The 23247-nt window shown below is 47.3% G+C and overlaps 1 protein-coding gene across 3 annotated transcripts in view; it reads left to right on the forward strand.

Moving 5' to 3' along the window:
* Positions 1-23247, forward strand: part of LOC140408879 (gamma-aminobutyric acid receptor subunit beta-1-like) — a 609207-nt gene that overhangs the window by 346123 nt on the left and 239837 nt on the right. For all 3 annotated transcript variants that reach the window (XM_072496707.1, XM_072496708.1, XM_072496709.1), the window contains exon 4: positions 21669-21889. In XM_072496707.1, the coding sequence (XP_072352808.1) occupies positions 21669-21889 (221 nt within the window). The remainder of the gene's footprint in view (positions 1-21668; positions 21890-23247) is intronic.

Consider the following 23247-nt stretch of genomic DNA (forward strand, 5'->3'; position numbering starts at 1 on the left):
ACTTGTGACACTAATAGGAGCCATTTTAGTGCTGTGGGAGGGGCAGAAGCCTGATTGGAGGTTTCCGTGCAATTACTTGCAGGCGGACCACATACAATCTTATGAAGAACTTAGTTTTTTAAGCAAATGGTTAATGCAAGAGTAAATCAGCATATCAACTGATAATTTGTTGAATGCATCACCATTATTGTCAACAATAATAAATGTGTCCATCAGACTAAGACCTGTCCAATAGCACTCCTGTGGAGTGTCCTGGGATGTTTCGCTATGTTGAAGGTGCAATAAGTTATCGTTTTAGGTATTATTCTGCATCCATCAGACTTTAGAAATCACATCGACTGGACCACGGATGGGAAGGCAATTGCATGGTACTTTGGGCATTGTTTCGCTTACAAGGATGACTAAAAGTTGATTTAATATAATTAGACTTGCAAGGTTCTCCACAATTAAGAAAAGATGCCACTGCACTGGTCAGGATCTTGCAGTCCCACTGAGGTCTGTGGTGCTTTGCATGGGGTGGGGGGGGGGGGGGGGGGGGGGCGGGGGGCGCTTCTGTCGGGACCAGAAGATTCCACATGAATGAGGGGTCAGAAAATTCTGCCCAGTGGTTCAGATCTTACTCCGTCTTTCTCTATATTCTGTAATGTTCAAAAAAATTAATTCTAACAAGTTGTCACATTACTTTACCATTCATGTTCACAATAGCCCAACACAACAAATTGAGAATTAAATTAATCTCAGCTCGCTAAAATGATTAGGAAAATCGTACCGGCAGCACTAAGCAGTTGTGCAATTAACCAATATATTTTATCGTTCTCAAGCACTAAGTCAGCCTACATAAGGTTTCAAAATTCTAATCCTGGAGGTGGGGAAACTACTGATCCATTAGGTAACAGTCAATTACACTATTTAAAAACTCCAATTAAGCAATTTCTAATTGCTGCTTTCATTCAGGTAAGAACAAATACTCAAATATAAAGTGCTAAGAAAGAGAAAACAGAGGCTGTTGAGTAGTTAATTGTCTTTACACCAAATAGCATGTTTTCTTGTGTTTACTCCCTCAAAAGTACCACATTATGTCCATTATTATCAGGGTTCAAAACTGATGTGGAACTCCATACCTCCTCTAGTTTTCCTATCTATTTTCAGTGCCACCTACCCATTACCTCTTGACGTATCATCTGCCCAAACGTTTTCTGATTTGGTGCTTGTGACATTATGTGAAATGTTCAGAATACAAAGGGTTAATGTCATATCATAATTAACCACTAGATGGAGCTAGATGCAGAACTATATAAAGCACTGACTCACAGGCTTCTGGGAGAAGGCTGGAGAGGATCAGTGTGAGAGATCAGAGTACAGTCAGTTATAGATAGAGTGTAGAGACTAGTGTTAGTTGAGTGTAGCCATGATGTGGAGATGCCGGCGTTGGACTGGGGTGAGCACAGTAAGAAGTTTTATAACACCAGGTTAAAGTCCAACAGGTTTGTTTCGATGTCACTAGCTTTCGGAGCACTGCTCCTTCCTTCACCTGAGGAAGGAGCAGCGCTCCGAAAGCTAGTGACATCGAAACAAACCTGTTGGACTTTAACCTGGTGTTGTAAAACCTCTTACTTAGTTGAGTGTAGATTGTAGATTACTAGATTATTGTTTATTATAGGAGTAAGTGGTCGAGCTTTAATAAGTAGTATAAATAAAAGTTAGCTTTGTTAATGAACTTAGCTTCTGTGGTCTTTGTGAACACTACAACATCCATCCTGATAGCAGATCACAAAGAACACCACAGTGCTTACACTTTGACCTTTGATTATTTTGATTACTCAATTAACATAAATGTTAATTTTCGGTGCCGATCATGGTAGCCAGCTGAAGTCAATGACCAGCTGTTCAGTTTTGCTGACATTGAGGGAGAGATTGTTGTCGTTACACCACTTCATTACGTTCTCTATCTCCCTCCTGTATTCTGACTCATCATTGTTCGAGATCTGACCTACTATGGTCGTGTCTTCAGCAAACCTGTAGTTGGAGTTGGAACCAGATTTTGCCAGGTGGTCATGTGTGTATAGGGAGTATACTAGGGGGCTAAGTACGCAGCCTTGCGGGGCCCCGGTATTGAGGACGATCGTGGAGGAAGTGTTGTTTATTATGGTTTATTATGCTGATTATGGTCTATGGGTCAGGAAGTCAAGGATCCAGTCGCAGAGTGAGGAGCCAAGTCCTAGGTTTTAGGGCTTTGATATGAGCTTGGGTGGGATTATGGTGTTGAAGGCGGAGCTATAGTCAATAAATAGGTGCCTGATGTAGGAGTCCTTGTTGTCGAGATGCTCCAGGGATGAGTGTAGGGCCAGGGAGATGGTGTCTGCTGCGGACCGGTTGCGGCGGTATGCAAATTGCAGTGAATTTGGGCATTCTGAGGGTATGGAGTTGATGTGCCACATGACCAACCTCTCGAAGCACTTCATTACGATCAATATGAAGATCACTGGATGATAGTCGTTGAGGCACATTGCCTGGATCTTCTTTGGCACCGGTATGATGGTGGTCTTCACATACCCGATTTCCCTTGAGAAACCGATGGCGAGCCACCTTCTCAAACCACTGCACCCGTTTTGGTGTAGGAACACCCATAGTTCTGTTAGGGAGGGAGTTCCAGTATTTTGACCCAACGGCAGTGAAGGAACGGCAATATATTTCCAATTCAGGTTGCTGAGTGGCTTGATGGGGAACTTGCAGATGCGGGTATTCCCATGTGTCTGCTGCTTTTGTTTTCTAGGTGGCAGAGGTCATGGGTCAAGGGAGTCCTGGTGTGTTTCTGTGATGCACCTTGCTGGTGGTGCACACTGCTGCCGCTATGCGTCAGTGGTTGAGTGAGTGGATGTTGAATGTGGTGAATAGGAACACCAGTCAAGTGACCTGTTTTGTCTTGAGGTGCCGAGCTTCTAAGGTGTTGTTGCAGCTACACTCATCCAGGCATGTATGGAGTATTCCATTCGACTCCTGACTTCTGCCTTTCAGATGGTGAACAGGTTTTGGGTGGGGGTCAGGAGTGAGTTACCCACCCAGGATTTAGCTGACCTGTCTTTCTAGCCACGGTATATATATGGCTGTTCCAGCTCAGTTTTTGGTCAATGGTAACCCCCCAGGATGTTAATAGTGCAAGCTCAAGGAGTTAAATAGCTCACTCCTGTTCCAGTATTCCTAGCAGGGTTTCAGCAATGGAGGGTAATGTTCTCTTTAAATTGAATGGCCACGTAGCAGCCCAAAATATCCCATGCAGGCAGTTCACAAGTTGGCCACTTTAAGGTACTGTGTGTGTACAGTTGCACAAAGGATGTAGAGGCCTGCACATTTAAACAAGTTGGATGTACACAGTAAGGAACAATCCAAAAGCACATAGGTGGAGAGGCTGAAGTAACCAATACTGCACTGGTGAAAACAATCAGTCTTTGAGATGGATTGGATATGAGCTTCAAAGCTCATCTCAGCATCCAACAGGGGGATTGTCCCTGAAGATTGTCTGAAGTTTAGTTCCGTCTGAGCATGTGAGTAGGGAGTAGAAACAAAATTTGTAGCAGGGGGACAAAATCATGACTTCTTTCCACTGCTAAGAGCATAATGCCTTCGAACAGCATGTAAGCAATTGATGGATTGAAAAAGTGATGGAAAACGATGGAAGATATAACTGGATACCTTAAGCATAAATGTTAAAGCTGATTCAATGCCTGTGGCTGGTGTTGACTAGGATCAGCAGGTAGATAAGGAAGAAAAGGAAGCCGTTTGTGTGTGAAGGGGGTGGGGGCTGTTTTTTTCTATCAGAGGTCAGAGGGGCGCCCTGTTCTCTGGATTCCTGGCTTCCAGTTTTTTCCCATCCCTCCCTGCCAGCATGATGATGTGGGCCACACCCCCAGCTTGTTTCTGCAGAGCGCTGAATTATCTGAAGAGAAAAGCTGGCTGTGCAGTTTAGCAGCTGGATTCTGTTTTTCACACCTCAGCTAGCACTCTGTACAGAGATTGGAAAATTCAACCCAACCAGATCCACCAATCAGTGTCATAGAATGGTACAGCACAGAATACTTACAGTGCAAAAGGAGGTCATTCAGCCCTTCAAGCCTGAATCAACACTCTGAAAGAGTATCCTATCCACTCCCCTGCTCCATCCCAGTAATCTCACCGAGCCTTTCTACACTAAGGGGTAATTTAGGATGGCCAATCCACCTAACCTGCGCATCTTTGGACTGTGGGATGAAACCGCAGCACCTGGAGGAAACCCAAGCAGACACAAGGAGAACGTACAAATTCCACACAGTGACGAAGGCCAGAATTGAACCCGGGTCCCTGGAACTGTGAGGCAGCAGTGCTAACCCCTGGGCCATCGTGCCACAGAAGGAGGCCATTCAGCCCATTGTGCCCGTCTTTGAAAGAACTATGCAATTAGTTCAACCCCCTGCTCTTTGCCAATAGCCCTGAAAATATTAGCCCTTCAAGTATTCATCCATTTTGACTTCCGGTGGCGACTGGCGAGAGAAGGTTGCACATAAGGTAGCTTCCGCCTTGATATGTTTTTTGGACTTTTTAACCTGGTTCCCAGGGATTTGGGTTATCAAAACTGGCCCATCGTATGGGATAAGGAATTTGTCGGTGAAAATATTTTGAAATTTATGAAGAAGGTTGGTGGTAAGAAGATTACAGGGGATAACCCTTTGACGGAGCCGGAAAGCCCGCGGAGCTCAGCAGGAGGGAAGGCAGCGGATCAGCGCCTTCGGTGAGGCTGTTCATATCACGGTGGACATGCTGGCTGGGGTTATGGCGCAGGAGTTTGAAAAGCAGTTTGCGAAGCATTTTGAGGTGCAGGGCAGGTGATGATGGATACCCTTAAGTGATCAATTGAGGAGGCACTTGGTCCAATCCGGGACAAGCTGGAAAACCTCAGAGACGGTGAAAGAGATGGAGAGGCACTGAACGGTGTGGAGGCAGCCTTGTCGCGGCATGGGGATTGAATCAACTTATTGCTAGTGGAGGAGAGGAACAAGACTCTAAGGACAAAGGTGGATGACTTGGAGAAAAGGTTGAGGAGACAGAACCTCAGAATCGTGGGGTTACCGGAGGGGGTGGAGGGCCTGAAGCCGACTGAGTACTTTTCTCAGATGTTTGCCAAGATTTGAGGGCTGGGGATGGGGGAGTTGTCCTCTCCAGGGTTGGATTGGGCCCACCGAATACACCAGTGGAAGCTTCGGACGACTGGTCGCCGAGGGCGGTGATTATTGTAATCCACAGCTTCCAGGAGAAGGAGCAGGTTCTGCAATGGGCCAAAGTGAATCGGCACTCGAGGTAGGAAGGAAGCTCATCAGGATATACCAAGATGTTGGAACGGAGTTGGCAAAGTGGTGTGTGGCTTTTAATAAGGCAAAGTCAGCGCTATTCAGGAGTGGAGTCAGAAGGGAGTGGTGTACCCGGTGAGCCTGAGAGCGACTTTTCGGTCGATAGATCATTTTTTGAACACGTCAGAGGAGGCGGATGCTTTTGTCAAAGAACAAAGAAAATTACAGCACAGGAACAGGCCCTTCGGCCCTCCAAGCCTGCACCGACCATGCTGCCTGTCTGAACTAAAACCCTCTACACTTCCAGGGTCTGTATCGCTCTATTCCCATCCTATTCATGTATTTGTCAAGACGCCCCTTAAACGTCGCTATCATATCTGCTTCCGCTACCTCCCCCAGCAGCAAGTTCCAGGCTCCCACCATGTTCTGTGTAAAAAAAAATTTGCCTCGTACATCTCCTTTAAATCTTGCCCGTCGCACCTTAAACCTATGTCCCCGAGTAATTGACTCTTCCACACTGGGAAAAGGCGTCTGACTATCCACTCTGTCCCTGCCCCTCATAATCTCCAATAATTTCCCTACCACTGCCGTAAGGCTCACCAGCATGTAATTACCTGATTTCTATCAGGTCGCCCCTCAACCTCTGTCATTCCAGTGAGGACAATCCTAATTGCTCCAACCTCTCCTCAGAGCTAATGCCCTCCATACCAGGCAACATCCTGGGGAATCTTTTCTGTACCCTCTCCAAAGCCTTCACATCCTTCTGGTAGTGTGGTACCAGAATTGAACACTATATTCCAAGTGCGGCCTAGCTACAGTTCTATAAAGCTGCAACATGACTTTATAAACTCAATGCTCCGGCCGATGAAGGCAAGCAAGCCATATGCCTTCCTGACTACCTTCTCCACCTGCGTTGCCACTTTCAGTGACCTGTGTACCTGTACACCCAGATCCCTTGTCTATCAATGCTCTTAAGGGTTCTGCCATTCACTGTATATTTCCCATCTGTATTAGACCTTCCAAAATGCATTACCACACATTTGTCCGGACTAAACTCCATCTGCCTTCCCTCCGCCCAAATCTCCAACCAATCTATATCCTGCTGTATCCTCTGGCAATCCTTATCGCTAATCGCAGTTCCACCAACCTTTGGGTCGTCCACAAACTAACTAATCAAACCAAAGAACAAAGAACAAAGAAATGTACAGCACAGGAACAGGCCCTTCGGCCCTCCAAGCCGTGCCGACCATACTGCCCGACTAAACTACAATCTTCTACACTTCCTGGGTTCGTATCCTTCTATTCCCATCCTATTCATATATTTGTCAAGATGCCCCTTAAATGTCCCTATCGTCCCTGCTTCCACTACCTCCTCCGGTAGCGAGTTCCAGGTACCCACTACCCTCTGCGTAAAAAACTTGCCTCGTACATCTACTCTAAACCTTGCCCCTCTCACCTTAAACCTATGCCCCCTAGTAATTGACCCCTCTACCCTGGGGAAAAGCCTCTGACTATCCACTCTGTCTATGCCCCTCATAATTTTGTATACCTCTATCAGGTCGCCCCTCAACCTCCTTCGTTCCAGTGAGAACAAACCGAGTTTATTCAACCGCTCCTCATAGCTTATGCCCTCCATACCAGGCAACATTCTGGTAATTCTCTTCTGCACCCTCTCTAAAGCCTCCACATCCTTCTGGTAGTGTGGCGACCAGAATTGAACACTATACTCCAAGTGTGGCCTAACTAAGGTTCTATACAGCTGCAACATGACTTGCCAATTCTTATACTCAATGCCCCGGCCAATGAAGGCCAGCATGCCGTATGCCTTCTTGACTACCTTCTCCACCTGTGTTGCCCCTTTCAATGACCTGTGGACCTGTACTCCTAGATCTCTTTGACTTTCAATACTCTTGAGGGTTCTACCATTCACTGTGTATTCCCTACCTGCATTAGACCTTCCAAAATGCATTACCTCACATTTGTCCGGATTAAACTCCATCTGCCATCTCTCCGCCCAAGTCTCCAGACAATCTAAATCCTGCTGTATCCTCAGACAGTCCTCATCGCTATCCGCAATTCCACCAACCTTTGTGTCGTCTGCAAACTTACTAATCAGACCAGTTACATTTTCCTCCAAATCATTTATATATACTACAAAGAGCAAAGGTCCCAGCACTGATCCCTGTGGAACACCACTGGTCACAGCCCTCCAATTAGAAAAGCATCCCTCCATTGCTACCCTCTGCCTTCTATGGCCTAGCCAGTTCTGTATCCACCTTGCCAGTTCACCCCTGATCCCGTGTGACTTCACCTTTTGTACTAGTCTACCATGAGGGACCTTGTCAAAGGCCTTACTGAAGTCCATATAGACAACATCTACTGCCCTACCTGCATCAATCATCTTAGTGACCTCCTCGAAAAACTCTATCAAGTTAGTGAGACACGACCTCCCCTTCACAAAACCGTGCTGCCTCTCACTAATACGTCCATTTGCTTCCAAATGGGAGTAGATCCTGTCTCGAAGAATTCTCCCCAGTAATTTCCCTACCACTGACGTAAGGCTCACCGGCCTGTAGTTCCCGGGATTATCCTTGCTACCCTTCTTAAACAGAGGAACAACATTGGCTATTCTCCAGTCCTCCGGGACATCCCCTGAAGACAGCGAGGATCCAAAGATTTCTGTCAAGGCCTCAGCAATTTCCTCTCCAGCCTCCTTCAGTATTCTGGGGTAGATCCCATCAGGCCCTGGGGACTTATCTACCTTAATATTTTTTAAGACACCCAACACCTCGTCTTTTTGGATCACAATGTGACCCAGGCTATCTACACCCCCTTCTCCAGACTCAACATCTACCAATTCCTTCTCTTTGGTGAATACTGATGCAAAGTATTCATTTAGTACTCGCCCATTTCCTCTGGCTCCACACATAGATTCCCTTGCCTATCCTTCAGTGGGCCAACCCTTTCCCTGGCTACCCTCTTGCTTTTTATGTACGTGTAAAAAGCCTTGGGATTTTCCTTAACCCTATTTGCTAATGACTTTTCGTGACCCCTTCTAGCCCTCCTGACTCATTGCTTAAGTTCCTTCCTACTTTCCTTATATGCCACACAGGCTTCGTCTGTTCCCAGCCTTTTAGCCCTGACAAATGCCTCCTTTTTCTTTTTGACGAGGCCTACAATATCACTCGTCATCCAAGGTTCCCGAAAATTGCCGTATTTATCTTTCTTCCTCACAGAACATGCCGGTCCTGTATTCCTTTCAACTGACACTTGAAAGCCTCCCACATGTCAGATGTTGATTTGCCCTCAAACATCCGCCCCCAATCTATGTTCTTCAGTTCCCGCCTAATATTGTTATAATTAGCCTTCCCCCAGTTACACTTTCCTCCAAATCATTTCTATGTATTACAGACAGCAAAGGTCCCAGCACTGATCCCTGAGGAATGCCATGAGTCACAGCCCTCCATGCAAAAATGCACCCTCCCACTGCTACCCTCTGTCTTCTATCACCGAGCCAGTTATGTATCCATCTTGCCAGCTCACCTCTGATCCCATGCGACTTCACTTTCATCATCTACGTCACTTCCTCGAAAAACTCAATCAGGTTAGTGAGACACGGGCCAGGATTCTCCAATCCTGCGGCCAAGTTCTGACGCCGGCGCGAAAAGTGGTGCGAGCCACTCCGGCGTCAACGGGCCTCACCTGGCAGCTATCCACCCCTTCCTAGGGAGCTAGTATGGCGCCAGAGTGGTCTCCGCAATGCCATGGCCAGCGCGCGTTTGCGCATGCGAGCCATGGACGGCGCGAACACGCGCATGCACGTGCATTCCCGTCTCCCGCCAGGCCCCTGTAGGGCTCCGTCATATTCCCCGGGGGCCGGTGCGGAGAAACATAGGCCCCCACGGAATTAGCCCGCCCGCCGATCGGTAGGCCCCGATTGTGGGCCAGGCCACCGTGGAGGTTCCCCCTGGGGTCGGATTCCCTCAGCCCCTCACCAGGATGGCCCCCGCAGACGGAACTCTGAGGTCCCGCCGGATGGGATCATACGTAACCCACGCCGGCGGCACTCAGCCGAACCCGGCGGCCACTTGGCCCGTCGAGGCCTGGAGAATCAGCGGGGGGGGGCGCTTTCAATGGCCCCCGACCGGCGTGGCGGATATCCCGCGGGCGCCCAAAAATCGGCGCGGAGAATTGGCGAGCCGGCGTCGGGGCGCGATTCTCATGTTAACTTACACTTGAAAGCATCCCACATCCCAGATGTTGATTTGCCCTCAAACATTTGCCCCCAATCTACATTCTTCAATTCCTGCCTAATATTGTTGAAAGTAGCCTTCCCCCAATTTAGCACCTTCATCTGAGGGCTAAACTTATCTTTATCCATCAGTACCCTAAAGCTTATTGAATTATGGTCACTGTTCTCGAACAGCTCCCCTACTGAAACGTCGACCACCTGGCCAGGCTCATTCTCCAATACCAGTCTACTATGGCCCCTCCCCTAGTTGGGCTATCTACATCATGTTTCATGAAGCCCTCCTAGATGCTCCTTCAAAACTCTGCCCCATACACACCCCTCACACTAAGTGAGTCCCAGTCAATACAGGGGAAGTTAAAATCACCCACCACAACAACGCTGTTATTTTTCTCTTCCTATTCCTGAGCTTTGCCCATTTGCTTCGCTGTATGAGCCCTCCGAGGTGTACTCCTGCAGTACAGCTGTGATATTCTCCTTAACCAGTAGTGCAACTCCCCCACTCCTTTTACACCCTCCTCTAGCCTGCCTGAAACATCTGTATCCTGGCAATACGCTGCCAATCTTGTCCTTCCCTTAGCCAAGTCTCTGTAATGACAACAACACCATAGTTCAAAGTGCTAATCCAAGCTCTAAGTTCACCTGCCTTACCTGTTACACTTCTCACATTGAAACAAATGCACTTCAGTCCACCAGACCCTCTTTGATCAGCAACCACACTCTGCCTGCTCTTCCTCTGAGCCTTACTGGCCCTACTCTCTAGTTCCCCTCAACAACACCCTGCCTGCTCTTCCTCAGAGTCTTACTGGCCCTACTCTCTAGTTTCCCTCAACCAAACCCTGCCTGCTCTTCCTCTGAGACTTACTGGCTCTTCTCCCTAGTTCCCCTTCAGTTATTTCACCTTTGCTTTGGTTCCTACCCCCTGTCAAACTAGTTGAAATCCTCCCGTGTTACACTGGCAAACCTCCCAGCCAGAATATGTAGCCCCCTCCAGTTTAGATGCAACCCATTCTTCTTGTACACGTCCCGCCTGCCCTGGAATAGATCCCAAAGGGCCAGATATCAAAACCTCCCTCCTACACTGGCTGTTTAGCCACGTGTGAAGCTGTACTATCTTCCCATTTCTAGCCTCACTGGCACGTGGCACAGGGAGTAATCCTGAGATTACAACCCTAGAGGTCTTGCTTTTTAACTTTCTACCTAACTCCCTAAACTACTGCTCTAGGACCTCATCACTTTTCCTACCTATGTCGTTCGTACCAATATGTACCACAACCTCTGGCTGTTCGCCCTCTCCCTTCAGAATGCTTTCTGCCTGTTCAATGACATCCTGGCACCAGGGAGCAACATGCTATCCTGGAGTGTCTTTCACGTCCACAGAAGTGCCTATCTGTACCCGTAACTATAGAGTTCCCTATATCTATTGCTCTAGTGCTCTTTGTCCCTCCCTGCTTCACAACAGAGCCAGCTGTGGTACCACTGCTCTGGCTGCTGCTGCTATCCTCTGACAGTTCATCCAACCCCCCCTCCCCCTCCAACAGTATCCAAAACGGTATATTTGTTAGAGAGGGGGACAACTTCAGGGGATTCCTGCACTGACTGCCTGCCCATTCGAACTGTCACCGATCTATCTGCCAGCACCTTGGGTGTCACCACATCACTGAAACACCTGTACATGATACTTTCCGCCACCTTCATGCTCCTAAGTGCATCCAATTTCTGCTCCAATTTATCCATGCGGTCTGTGAGGAGCATGGACTTAAACTTGATTTAATGGATTTGATTAGGGCTTTAATGGGGTTGGTTTGAGAGGGGTTGTAGTTTGTATATGTTGTATGTCTGGGATTGAGGGGGCTAATCTTGTTGGAGGGGGGGGTCATGCTCAAGACAACGGAATGTGGAATATATGGTCCTTTAAGCATTGCAAAGGTTGGGTTGTGGTTGCTCATCCGTAGTCGTATGAACTGGGAAGTGTTGTTTTTCTTTATTCTTTGAACATACACCGTAGGTGTGGGGGGGGGGGGTTACCTTTGCTAGCTGTAAAGTTTCAAACGGAGTGAGGTGGGGGGGAAGGGCTGCAGCTTCTTGGTCCTGCTTGGGCAATGTCCAGTGAACCTAGGTTATTTGGTTGGTTGGGGAGTGGGGGTTGGGTGGGGAGAGAGGAGGGAGTTGTTTTTCTGGAAACCTTTTTGGGGGGAGTGGGGTTGGGGAGGTATCTGACTGTGACTATGGGTGTGAACGTGTCTTGTCTTAGGGACGGGGTTGGTGGATGTCTTGGGTGGGTCTTGGGCCCAGGCCTACCGGAGGTGGCACCCTTTGTTTTTTATCTTTAGGAATTGGTCACAGTCAGTGGGTCGGGCGGGATTGGGTTTGTTTTTCTCTTCAAGGGCAGGGGTTTGTAAATGGTATTTTATTTGTACGGATTTGTTTATTTTGTGTTTTATAAAAATGAACACTTTAATAAAAGTATATATTTTTTTAAAAGTATTCATCCATTTCCATTTTGTACTTTAATACTTAATCTGCTTCCACTACCCTTTCAGGCAAAGCAACTAAATCATAACAGATGTAATGAATAATACAGCGAAAATAGCATAATAGATAGAGGACTAAATAAAGGACATCACAATAGAGGAGGTCTTTGCTTTCAACCTTTAACAAGTAATACCAGGACGATATACATTTTCCTTGATGAACACCTCCAAGGAAATTATTTTGCAAGATTCACCTATTATATGTTTCCCAGGTCCCATTTCTCACTTTCTGAAAGATTGTTGAATGATGTGGCAATGCTTTGTCATCACTTCCCACGCCTGCAATTAACCACCTTGAAGGCAAGACAGACTGAACAACAGGGTCAGTATGGATGTTCTTGAACATTGTAAGCCACAGAAATCTTTTCCCTCATAAAACTTAGAAACAAGTTGTGTGAATGGAACTTCAAGGATTGCTCTACTTTACTAGAAGGCCAACCATGGAATAGTGGTTGTGGAGGAGTGAAAGTAAAACAGTGCAGCGCAAACTGAGAATTCCATTGTCAGGGGAAACAAGGGTGTTTTTGTAGTCACCCAGATACCATCATGAGGGGCATCATGAAGAGGCAACAAAAGATTTGGGAGAACAAGGGGAATTGTCAAATGTCATAGTTCCTTTGAAACCAATAACATAGCAAGAAATAGAATTGTGGTCCTACAACAGAGGTTTCAGGAATTAAGAAACAAAGGATACAGTTTTAGGATAATTCTTGGTGTCACATATTTGGCAATATAGGTAGCCAAATAAGGGAGATAATTGCATGACTGGGGAGATAGTAAAGTGGAAAAAATGTGCGCAACACTGAGCTCCAGCACAGTAATGACCTGTGCAAAACAGATAAACATCACATGAACAGAACAGGGACAACAATGTCCTCATTGGGAGATGTGTGGAGGAGAGTTAAAAAAAAACATGGAAGGGCAATGGCAGAAATAAAATAACGGAGCAAAGAGAACAAAAAGGGGAAAATAGTATATGAAAGATAAAAGAGAATTATAGAATGATACACCACAGAAGGAATCTCTTTCAACCCAGTGTGTCTGTCCATTGTGGAAAATAACAAAGTACAGAATCAAGGAAGGGGGATAAAATAGTCAAATAGTGTGTGTTATAATGCCCATGAATTCACTATTAGCCAAAGACACAAATTGTAGGGGGATCATGGTGTGATATAACATCATTAACACAATTGTGGCTTAGGCTGGAGGACTGAGAGCTAAGAGCTCATGGTTAAAATACACGACTGGAAGATTGGGTAGGACAAAATCAGAAGAATGGGAGTATTAAACAAAGATGACAGAGGGAATCCTTTACAGCTGTATGTATCTGTGTAGAATTAAGGAATGTGTCATGTGAGGGTCCCTTTAAGAAAAGTGTGTTTTATCAAATGGCTGCAGTGATGTCACTGTGTGGGTGTTGCTGGGCTGTGATTCTGTCTTTTACTTTCGTTTTGAGCTGGAAGCTGCTTTGTGGCTCTGAGCTTTTTGGTTTAATTTTCAGTTGGGAGCTGCATTCAAACAAAGAAGGTGTATTTTTGGTCTCTCTATCTGCATGCCAAAGAATGTCTCCAGATCACTTGATAACTTCAAAGCAATACCTGTTTTCTGTAAGGAATTCAAACCTACTGTTGTTGTAGAAAAAGGGTGTTTGGCTTATGTAGGTTGTTCGGAAAGTTATTAAGGGTTACCTATAGAGTACTGTATCTTTGGGGGGGGGGGGGTATTTGTGTTGGAGGTTGATAAGATGTTTACTGTGTGTTTATAAAATGTTAACTGGATTCATAGAATAAACATTGTTTTGTTTAAAAATACTTAAGATCTCTGTTGCATGACACCTAGAAAGTGGGCCCTTGTGCTCCTCATAATCAAAATCTATTAAAAGCTGTAGCTCAGGTGAACTCCATGATATACTTTGGTGTTCTCTAAACCAGTGTTTTTCAAACCTTCTTTCCGGGGACCCATTTTTACCAACCGGCCAACCTTCGGGACACAACCCGGCGACCTTCACGACCCACAGCGGCCGATCATCGCGACCCACCATTTTCTCTTACCTTGTTTGCCTTCAAAAAGGCTGCGACCAGATTTTTAAAAATGCGGGCGCACTGCGCATGCGTGCCCGCTCATTGATGCACATGCGCAAAACTCTGCACATGCGCACCGATGAGCGGGCCCGCATGCGCAGTGCGGCCGCATTTTTAAAATTTGATCGTGGCCATTTTGAAGGCCGCTTGCAGCCGGCATTATTAAAAGCCGGTTGTTGCCCGCGGATTTGAGCGATCGGAGCGCCGCGATGAACGGCTCCGCGACCCTCCCGACATCCACCCGTGACCACCCGCGGATCGCGCCCCCGACTTTGACAATGCCTGCTCTAAACCCTGGCCCATAACAAATAGGAAGGGAGCTTCTGGGGGCTTATTATCGAAGGCTGAACAATGGAAAGGAGATATGAAACAAAATAACTTCAAAAATTAGAGAATAACATAGAAAGATGTAGAGAAATAATAGTTGCCGACTTTAATTATAGAAAGATAAACTGGTGATAAAAGTGAAAAAGAAGTAGGGGAAGGGGGTTCCACAATGTGTACATTGTGGTGTTGGGCGTTCTGACACACAGATGAGCCAACACAGTTGTATTTGGTACAACGCTGTTTTATTCAAACTTACTATCTACAGTTTTGTCTTGATACTCTGCACGTGGGGACTCCCTGACTGTGATGTTAAAACAGGTCTTGTCGTTGTCCTTGTCCCCAGATCTACTGCCCACCAGGTGTCGTGTTTGTCCTTTTATCCTGTCCCTGTCTTTGTCTGTGATTGGTTGTGGTGTTGTGTGTTCTGATTTGTCTGTTGGTGTGCCTATCATGATGTGTGTGTTTGAATATCATGACATCCCCCCTTTTTACAAAGATATGTGCCTATGTGGTTATAAATATAATCGTGTCTTGAGTGCATCTAAGAGTGTGTGTGTGTTGTGTACAGCATGTGCATATGACGTAACTATTTACATGGGGCGATGTCGGGTGCGTCATGCGAACGAGGTTGTACCATAACAAAACATGAATGCGAAAAAAACTTTGAATAGTGGTCCGGTCAAACTATATCTGGAACGATAAACAACAACAGGTTATAATACAGTAGTGTTTAACTTTTTAAACGTATGAACAGTGTTATAAGTCCAGTCTAATGGGTGTGCGCCGAATTCGGGTTGACCGCCTCAAGGGTGGGTCAAGAACCACCGGCTGATGTGCAAGCCTGGCCATGGGTGGCGATGGAAGGGGCGTGATCTGCGGCAGCTCCACGAAGTCATCCCCGGAAGCCTGTTGAGGATCCGGCGTGTGTGTACAGTGTGGCTGCGAGCGTGGAAGTCGGCGAAGGGCGCGCCGATTGCGGCGACGCACTGAACCATCCGGCATGCGTATCAGGAATGAGCGGGGAGCCACACGTCGGAGAACTTCGGCCGGTGCTGACCAGCCACCATGCGGTAGATGGATGCGTACTTTGTCTCCGGAAGACAGGGTGGGAAGGTCCGTCGCCCGTGTGTCGTACAGACTCTTCTGGTGATCACGCTGCATTTGCATCTTACGAAGAACCGTATCATGGTCCGTTGTTGGTGCCAGGATGGATGGCACCGTCGTCCTGAGGGAGCGACCCATCAAGAAGCTGTGCTGGCGAGGGACCCGTGGCTAGCGGGGCCGATCGATAGGCCAGCAAGGCGAGGTTAAAGTCCGATCCGGCAGCAGCCGCCTTGCAGAGGAGCCGCTTGGCAATGTGAATGCCCTTCACTGCCTTCCCATTCGACTGTGGATGTAGAGGGCTGGACGTCACATGAGTGAAACCATATGCTGCGGCAAAGGACGACCATTCACGGCTGGCGAAACAGGGTCCATTGTCCGACATGACAGTCATTGGAATGCCATGGCGAGCAAATGTTTCCTTTCAGGCCCCAATGACTGCGGACGACGTCAGATCTTGTAGAGGTATGACTTCCGGGTAATTGGAAAAGTAATCTATAATAATGATGTAATCTCTGCCGAGCGCGTGAAATAGGTCAACACCCACCTTCGCCCAGGGGGACGTCACCAGCTCATGGGGTAGAAGCGTCTCCGGAGGTTGCGCCGGCTGAAACCTCTGACAGGTTGTGCAATTGAGCACCATGTTGGCTATGTCTTCATTAATACCCGGCCAATATACCGCCTCTTGGGCCCTCCGTCTGCATTTCTCGACTCCCAAGTGGCCTTCGTGTAGTTGATTAAGAATCATCTGGCGCATGATGTGCGGAATGACAATCCTGTCTAACTTCATAAGGACCCCGTCAATGTTGGTAAGGTCATCTCGCACATTATAAAACTGCGGGCACTGCCCTTTGAGCCACCCTTCCGTCATGTGGCGCATCACTCGCTGCAGAAGGGGGTCAGTCGCCGTCTCTGCGCGTATGTGGGCCAGACTTGGGTCGTCAGCCGGCAGATTTGCTGCTGTCAGAGTTACGTGTGCCTCAATTTGACGCACGAACCCCTCTGCATCTGGTGGTGTGCTCACTGCTCGGGAGAGCGTGTCCGCCACGATGAGATCCTTCCCCGGAGTGTAGATCAGTTCGAAATCATACCTCCTGAGTTTAAGTAAGATGCGCTGGAGGCGAGGGGTCATGTCGTTTAGGTCCTTGTTTATTATGTTGACCAGGGGGCGGTGGTCAGTTTCGACCGTGAATCGTGGAAGACCATACACATAGTCGTGGAACTTGTCCAATCCAGTTAACAAGCCCAGGCATCCTTTTTCTATTTTCGCGTAGGGCCGTTCCGTAGGGGTCATGGCTCATGAGGCATATGCAACCGGGGCCCATGACGACGTGCTATCTTTCTGCAAGAGTACTGCTCCAATATCAGATTGGCTGGCATCCGTTGAGATTTTTGTGGGGCGAGCCGTGTCGAAGAACGCCAACACTGGTGCCGTGACTAGTTTGTGCTTGAGCTCCTCCCATTCCAGCTGGTGTGATTGTTGCCATTGGAATTCTGTTGATTTCTTCACGAGATGGCGCATAGCCGTTGTATGAGAAGCAAGGTTGGGAATGAACTTCCCAAGGAAGTTGACCATGCTCAAGAATCTTAGGACAGCCTTCTTGTCAGCCGGCCGTGGCATGGCTGTGATAGCACTAATTTTGTCTGCATCGGGACGGACCCCTGATTGTGAGATGTGGTCCCCGAGGAACTTCAGCTCAGTCTGGCCAAAGGCACACTTGGCGCGGTTGAGACGCAGGCCATTTTGTCGTATGCGGGCGAAGACGCGTCCTAGACAATGCATGTGCTCCTGCGGAGTGGTGGACCAAATGATGATATCGTCCACATATACACGTACCCCTTCGATGCCTTCCATCATCTGCTCCATGATTCGGTGGAAAACCTCAGATGCCGAGATGATGCCAAATGGCATCCGGTTGTAGCAGAATCTGCCGAAAGGGGTGTTAAACGTGCATAGCCTTCGGCTGGCCGGGTCCAATTGGATCTGCCAAAATCCTTTGGACGCATCCAGTTTGGTAAATATTTTGGCTTGGGCCATCTCGCTGGTGATTTCCTCCCGTTTGGGGATGGGACAGTGTTCCCGCATAATGTTGTTATTTAGATCTTTAGGATCTATGCATATGCGGAGCTCGCCAGAGGGATTTTTTACACAGACCATGGAGCTGACTCATGGCGTGGGCTCCGTGACCCTGGATAGGACCCCTTGGTCCTGAAGAGCCTGCAGCTGCAACTTGAGGCGGTCTTTGAGTGGCCGAGGTGCGTGAACGACCGGGATGGCGTCCGGTTTGAGGCAAATCTTGTAAGTGTATGGCAATGTCCCCATGCCTTCAAATACCTCCTGGTTGTGAGCAAGGAGGGAATGGAGATTTGCATGGAACTCAGCATCCGGGAAGTCGGATATCTCATCTGGAGAGAGAGACATAATGCGCTGTACCAGGTGAAGGACCTTACACGCCTGTGCGCCCAGTAACAAATCTTTTGATGAGCCAACAACTTCGAAGGGGAGTGTGGCCGTGTGCGTTTTGTGAGTTACCTGTAGCTGGCAAGAACCCATGGACGGGATGACGTTCCCGTTATAATCAACCATCTTGAGCCGGGATGGCTTAATGGGTGGTTTGACCTTCATGGCCTGGAATTCAGAATATGCAATCAGGTTGGCGGATGCGCCGGTGTCCAGACGGAAGGTGACGTGCGATCGGTTGACCGTTAGGGTGGCACTCCACTCATCGGCTGGATTGATGGCGTTGACCCTGTTTACATCGAGGACGGAAACCCGGAAGGCATCCTGGTCATCTGCATCATTTAGCTGGAAGTCTTGATGCGTGGGCTGGACGGTCCTGACTTGTCTGCGAGGTTGTCGGAGATGTGTAGGATCCATGGGTTGAGCCGCACGACAGTAGGCAGCATAGTGGCCCATCTTGCCACATCGGAGGCACTGTCGGTTTTTAGCAGGACATTGCCCTTTTAAGTGTACAGCTCCACAGTTGCCGCACATCATGACGTCACGGCGTTCGTTGCGCCGCTGCGCATGCGCAGTGCGATCTTGCATTGGGCGCGCCTGCGCGGTGCGTCCCTCGATGTTGCCATTGGTTTTGGCGCGCACAAGCGCGGGAGACCGCGAAAAGCGCGGGAAGCGGCCACTCTCGTCGGGGCCGCGGGTCGGGAGATAATCGACAGCCTGGATGCGTTCGGCGTCGTGGGCGGCCTGGCTTGCCGATTCGACGGCTGGGGACCCCCTCCGTGCCAATTTGGACGCCTGAAATCGGGCAAAACGGCTGGTTGCATTCTCGTGGAGGACACAGGCTTCCACTGCAGACGCTAAGGTGAGGCTTTTTATTTTAAGAAGCTGCTGGCATAGGCCACTGGAGGCAACGCCAAAAACAATCTGGTCCCTGATCATGGACTCTGAGGTGTTGCCATAACCGCAGGACTGCGCTAGAATTCGGAGGTGCGTCAAAAAGGGTTGAAAAAGCTCCTCCTTACCTTGCAGGCGTTGCTGAAAGAGATATCTTTCAAAACTTTCATTCACTTCAACATTAAAGTGCTGGTCTACCTTGAGGATGACTGTGTCATACTTGGATTGGTTTTCGCCTTCTTCGAACACCAGTGAGTTGAAGACGTCGAGGGCGTGCTGACCTGCGTAGGAGAGGAGCATTGCAATCTTTGTTTCGTCCGAGGCACTCTGTTTCTCGTTGGCTCGGATGTACAGGTCGAATCGCTGCTTGAAGAGCTTCCAATTGGTACCAAGGTTCCCCGTGACTTGCAACGGCTGCGGTTTATTGGTGAGGTCCATGTCCAGAATGGCAGGTTAGTCGGCAGGTATCGATCCACTCCTGTACAATGTGGTGTTGGGCGTTCTGACACACAGATGAGCCAACACAGTTGTATTTGGTACAACGCTGTTTTATTCAAACTTATTATCTACAGTTTTGTCTTGATACTCTGCGCGTGGGGACTCCCTGTCTGTGATGTTAAAACAGGTCTTGTCGTTGTCCTTGTCCCCAGATCTACTGCCCACCAGGTGTCGTGTTTGTCCTTTTATCCTGTCCCTGTCTTTGTCTGTGATTGGTTGTGGTGTTGTGTGTTCTGATTTGTCTGTTGGTGTGTCGATCATGATGTGTGTGTTTGAATATCATGACATACATGGCCGCTGTCTAAATCAGTATTGGGGGGAGGGGGGGCCACACTTTCCAGTGGGATTCTCCTGATCGTTCAACGTAACTTTGGCAGAAAAGGAACAAAAACCACAGAACAATGGCATGTATAAAGCGCTAGTGACTGCTGCTATATTGTGGAAGAGTCAACATTTAACAGATCAAAATTGCATTATAAATTTTAAGATGTCATTTTAACATTGAAAATGTTGCCATACAAACATGTCCAAATATCCTGACAGCAGGTTTGTGGATAGGAGATGTGCCATGCACATAACCTTTAATGATATATCAGTGTCTTTGTGTGTGTATGGCTGTCATCCATCCCATGAATCAGGACAGATGTCATTGGCTCAGCAATGAGTGTATGCTGATGGAATTTGTATGTTACAGGACCTCTGAGTTGATGACGTTCCTGCCAAGAGATGTCAAGGATATGTTTGAGACAGCAAAGGTAGAAATTATTCAGTCTTTCCTCCTGCCTAGCAAATGGTGTCCAGGGCACACCACTGTGGAGGACTGTGCTGAGGACACAGGCTTGGTAGACTCACAGTTTGGTGTTTTTAGTCAGGTTGCTGTTGTTCTGCACTCTCTTACTCAACTTTGGACACAGCAGCTTAGCTTTTGTGATGTGTGTGTGGATTCAGCATCAAGTGACAGATTCCTGGTGAATGATATTATGAGGTTATCAACAATCTCCAGAGTCATGTTGTTGATGCTGATTGATGGCAGTATGACAACATCCTGGACATTCTGTATGGCGAACTGGTACTGAGCCATGACTTCCTGGACGCCACTACGAGTTATGCAGATATCTAACAACTGGGAGACAGTGGCGTACTACTGTGAGCTCTGCAGGCTGACTGGAAGGGCTTTGGATGAGGCGAGCTTAAACAAAACGCTCAGCTGGCCGAGAAGAGAGTCCAGAGAAAACGGAGGCCAGTGAAACGTCTACCTCCTCAGCCCGCAGTCTTCCTTTCCAGTGATTGTAGCAGAGTCCACAATGCCAGAGTGGGGTCCCTGAGCCGCACCAGATGATGCTTAACACAGAGTTGAACATCTGGTGTAAACCACCATCTTACAAGATGGAAACCATGAATCAATGATCTTAAACCTATTCCTGATTTTAAACAAAACACTTGACATGGTAAAAATAAATGCAACAAAGTTCTACTTGTTTCTTCATCCCTTTTTCTGTCTTTTTGCTCTTCTCTTTGAAGAAGGCAAATCGTGATACAATGAAATCTGGATCTCGCCCAGCGAGGTCGAGATCCAGATCGTGATGTCTCACGAGATCTCATTAGATCTTGTTAGATCTCGCAAGGAGTTCTGCGCGTTGCAAATCTCGTGAGAGGCGTCTCACGTGATATAACGGCCTCGTCACGTCACTGAGTCGGGCGGGTCGAGGCCATTCAATCGCGCCCGGAGTTTACAGTCTGGAATTGTTAAACTCAATGTTGAGTCCAGAAAGCTATAAAGTGCCATTGCTTTATTTTCCCTTCATTAGCCCTGGAAAATTGAGGCGCGATATAGCAGCTTCATCAGTATTTACATGCAGCATAAAATGGCAATCAATCAGGGAAAATAGCTCCTCAAGGTCCTGCAAAAATAAAATGTATCCGCTCGTGTTGCTATAATACTCCTTATGAATCCCTGGATGCAATTTCTGCTCCATGCATTATGAATGAAGGGAATACTCTGCAAGATGTTCTGTTTTAATCTAAAATCTAAAAATGCATTTGACTAACACAAGAGGTCTATGGTCAGCATGTTACAATCTAATTACACAGAAACAGTGAGTGCAGCTTGCCATGACCCAAGACTGCTTACTGCTGTAGGGGAGTAATGTGAAATTGACCTCTCGGAGTTGAATATGAAAATGTTTTTTCCTTCTTTCTGTACAGGATTATACTCTGACAATGTACTTCCAGCAATCCTGGAGAGACAAAAGACTATCTTACTCTGGAATACCTCTGAACCTCACTCTAGACAACAGGGTGGCTGACCAACTCTGGGTTCCTGACACGTATTTTATTAATGACAAGAAGTCATTTGTACATGGAGTTACAGTGAAAAATCGAATGATTCGCCTGCATCCGGATGGCACAGTACTCTATAGCTTGAGGTTTGGATTAACTATATTTGAACAGTTACAATTGAAATGAAATGAAAATCACTTAATGTCACAAGTAGGCTGCAAATATACAGTCTGGGACTAAAAATGGATTATGTATATTCATGCAGTTTACCTGTTCCTAATACAAGATAATATTTTGAAAACCATATGCGGTCAGATTATTTCTCTCCCTCTCTCACATTTACTGCAACACCACTATTTTTCCAGGTCGCCCCTTATCACTCACTATCCAAAAGAAAGAGTAATTGCTTTCATGCAGACGGTGTGGTGATATGCATCTCTGTAAATACACAAGGGGTTAATGTAAATACACTACGACTAAGTAAACACTAGAGGGAGCACCAGAGACGTCATGACATACAGACATACAGCTAATGAACACATAGAATAGGACATGACCAATGGGCAGTCAAGACACCCAGAGGTGACACTACCACAAGGGGGCATTACACAACCCATATATAAGGATAGGGCACACATGCTCTGTCTCTTGCCACAGGTGACACTTAGAGAGTAGGACAGAGGCAGATCAGAAGCATCACACCCACCACGTGGCTTAGCGCAGACTGGTTAGTTAGACTGAGTTACTATAGCAAGATTAGCAGGAGAGTCAAACTCATAGAGAACTGTGCTAATGGTTCAATAAATCACATTGAACTTCGAAGTCTGGAGTATCTTTTGGTCAAAGCTGCATCAAATTGCAGCCTGTGTTATCCCAGAGTACATAACACAACAGTCGAATTTTCCAGCAATTAGGAATGGATAATCATGTGTGGTGCACTTACCTCCCCAACCAAATTCCCAGTAGACAGCCCTGTGTTGTAAAAGCCACAATAGTTCAACAAATTTAAAGATTTATATGTGAGACAACAGTACGGTCTCATATGTCAGAGGCAATGAAGATATGCAAGGCAACAACGTAGATTTACAGGAGTGACTGTGTGGACATATACATATGGCAATATGTATATATGAAAATGAATATGTACATACATGTGAAAGGACAATTTGGATCTAAATATGAGAGGCAGTGTGGATATTTGTGTGAGTGGGAAGTGTGGATATTTATATGTAGGAAAGCAATAGTGCAGAGCAGAAAAGATATGTAGACCAGGGGCTGGATTCTCCGTCGGTGGGATGCTCCATTTTGCCGGCAGCCCAGGGGTTTCCCGATGGTGTGGGGCTGGCCCACAATAGAAAACCCCATTGGACGGCCGGCGTAACGGAGCATCCCTCCGGCGGGGTGAAACAGAAATGTGGTGGGGTGGAAAATCCTGCCCAATAAGTCTGTAAACATGCTAGTATAAGCACCGAGGGTGTACTTACATTATGTGGATTTCAGTGGT

The sequence above is a fragment of the Scyliorhinus torazame genome, chromosome 3 (assembly GCF_047496885.1).
Source record: "Scyliorhinus torazame isolate Kashiwa2021f chromosome 3, sScyTor2.1, whole genome shotgun sequence".
Taxonomy (NCBI): domain Eukaryota; kingdom Metazoa; phylum Chordata; class Chondrichthyes; order Carcharhiniformes; family Scyliorhinidae; genus Scyliorhinus; species Scyliorhinus torazame.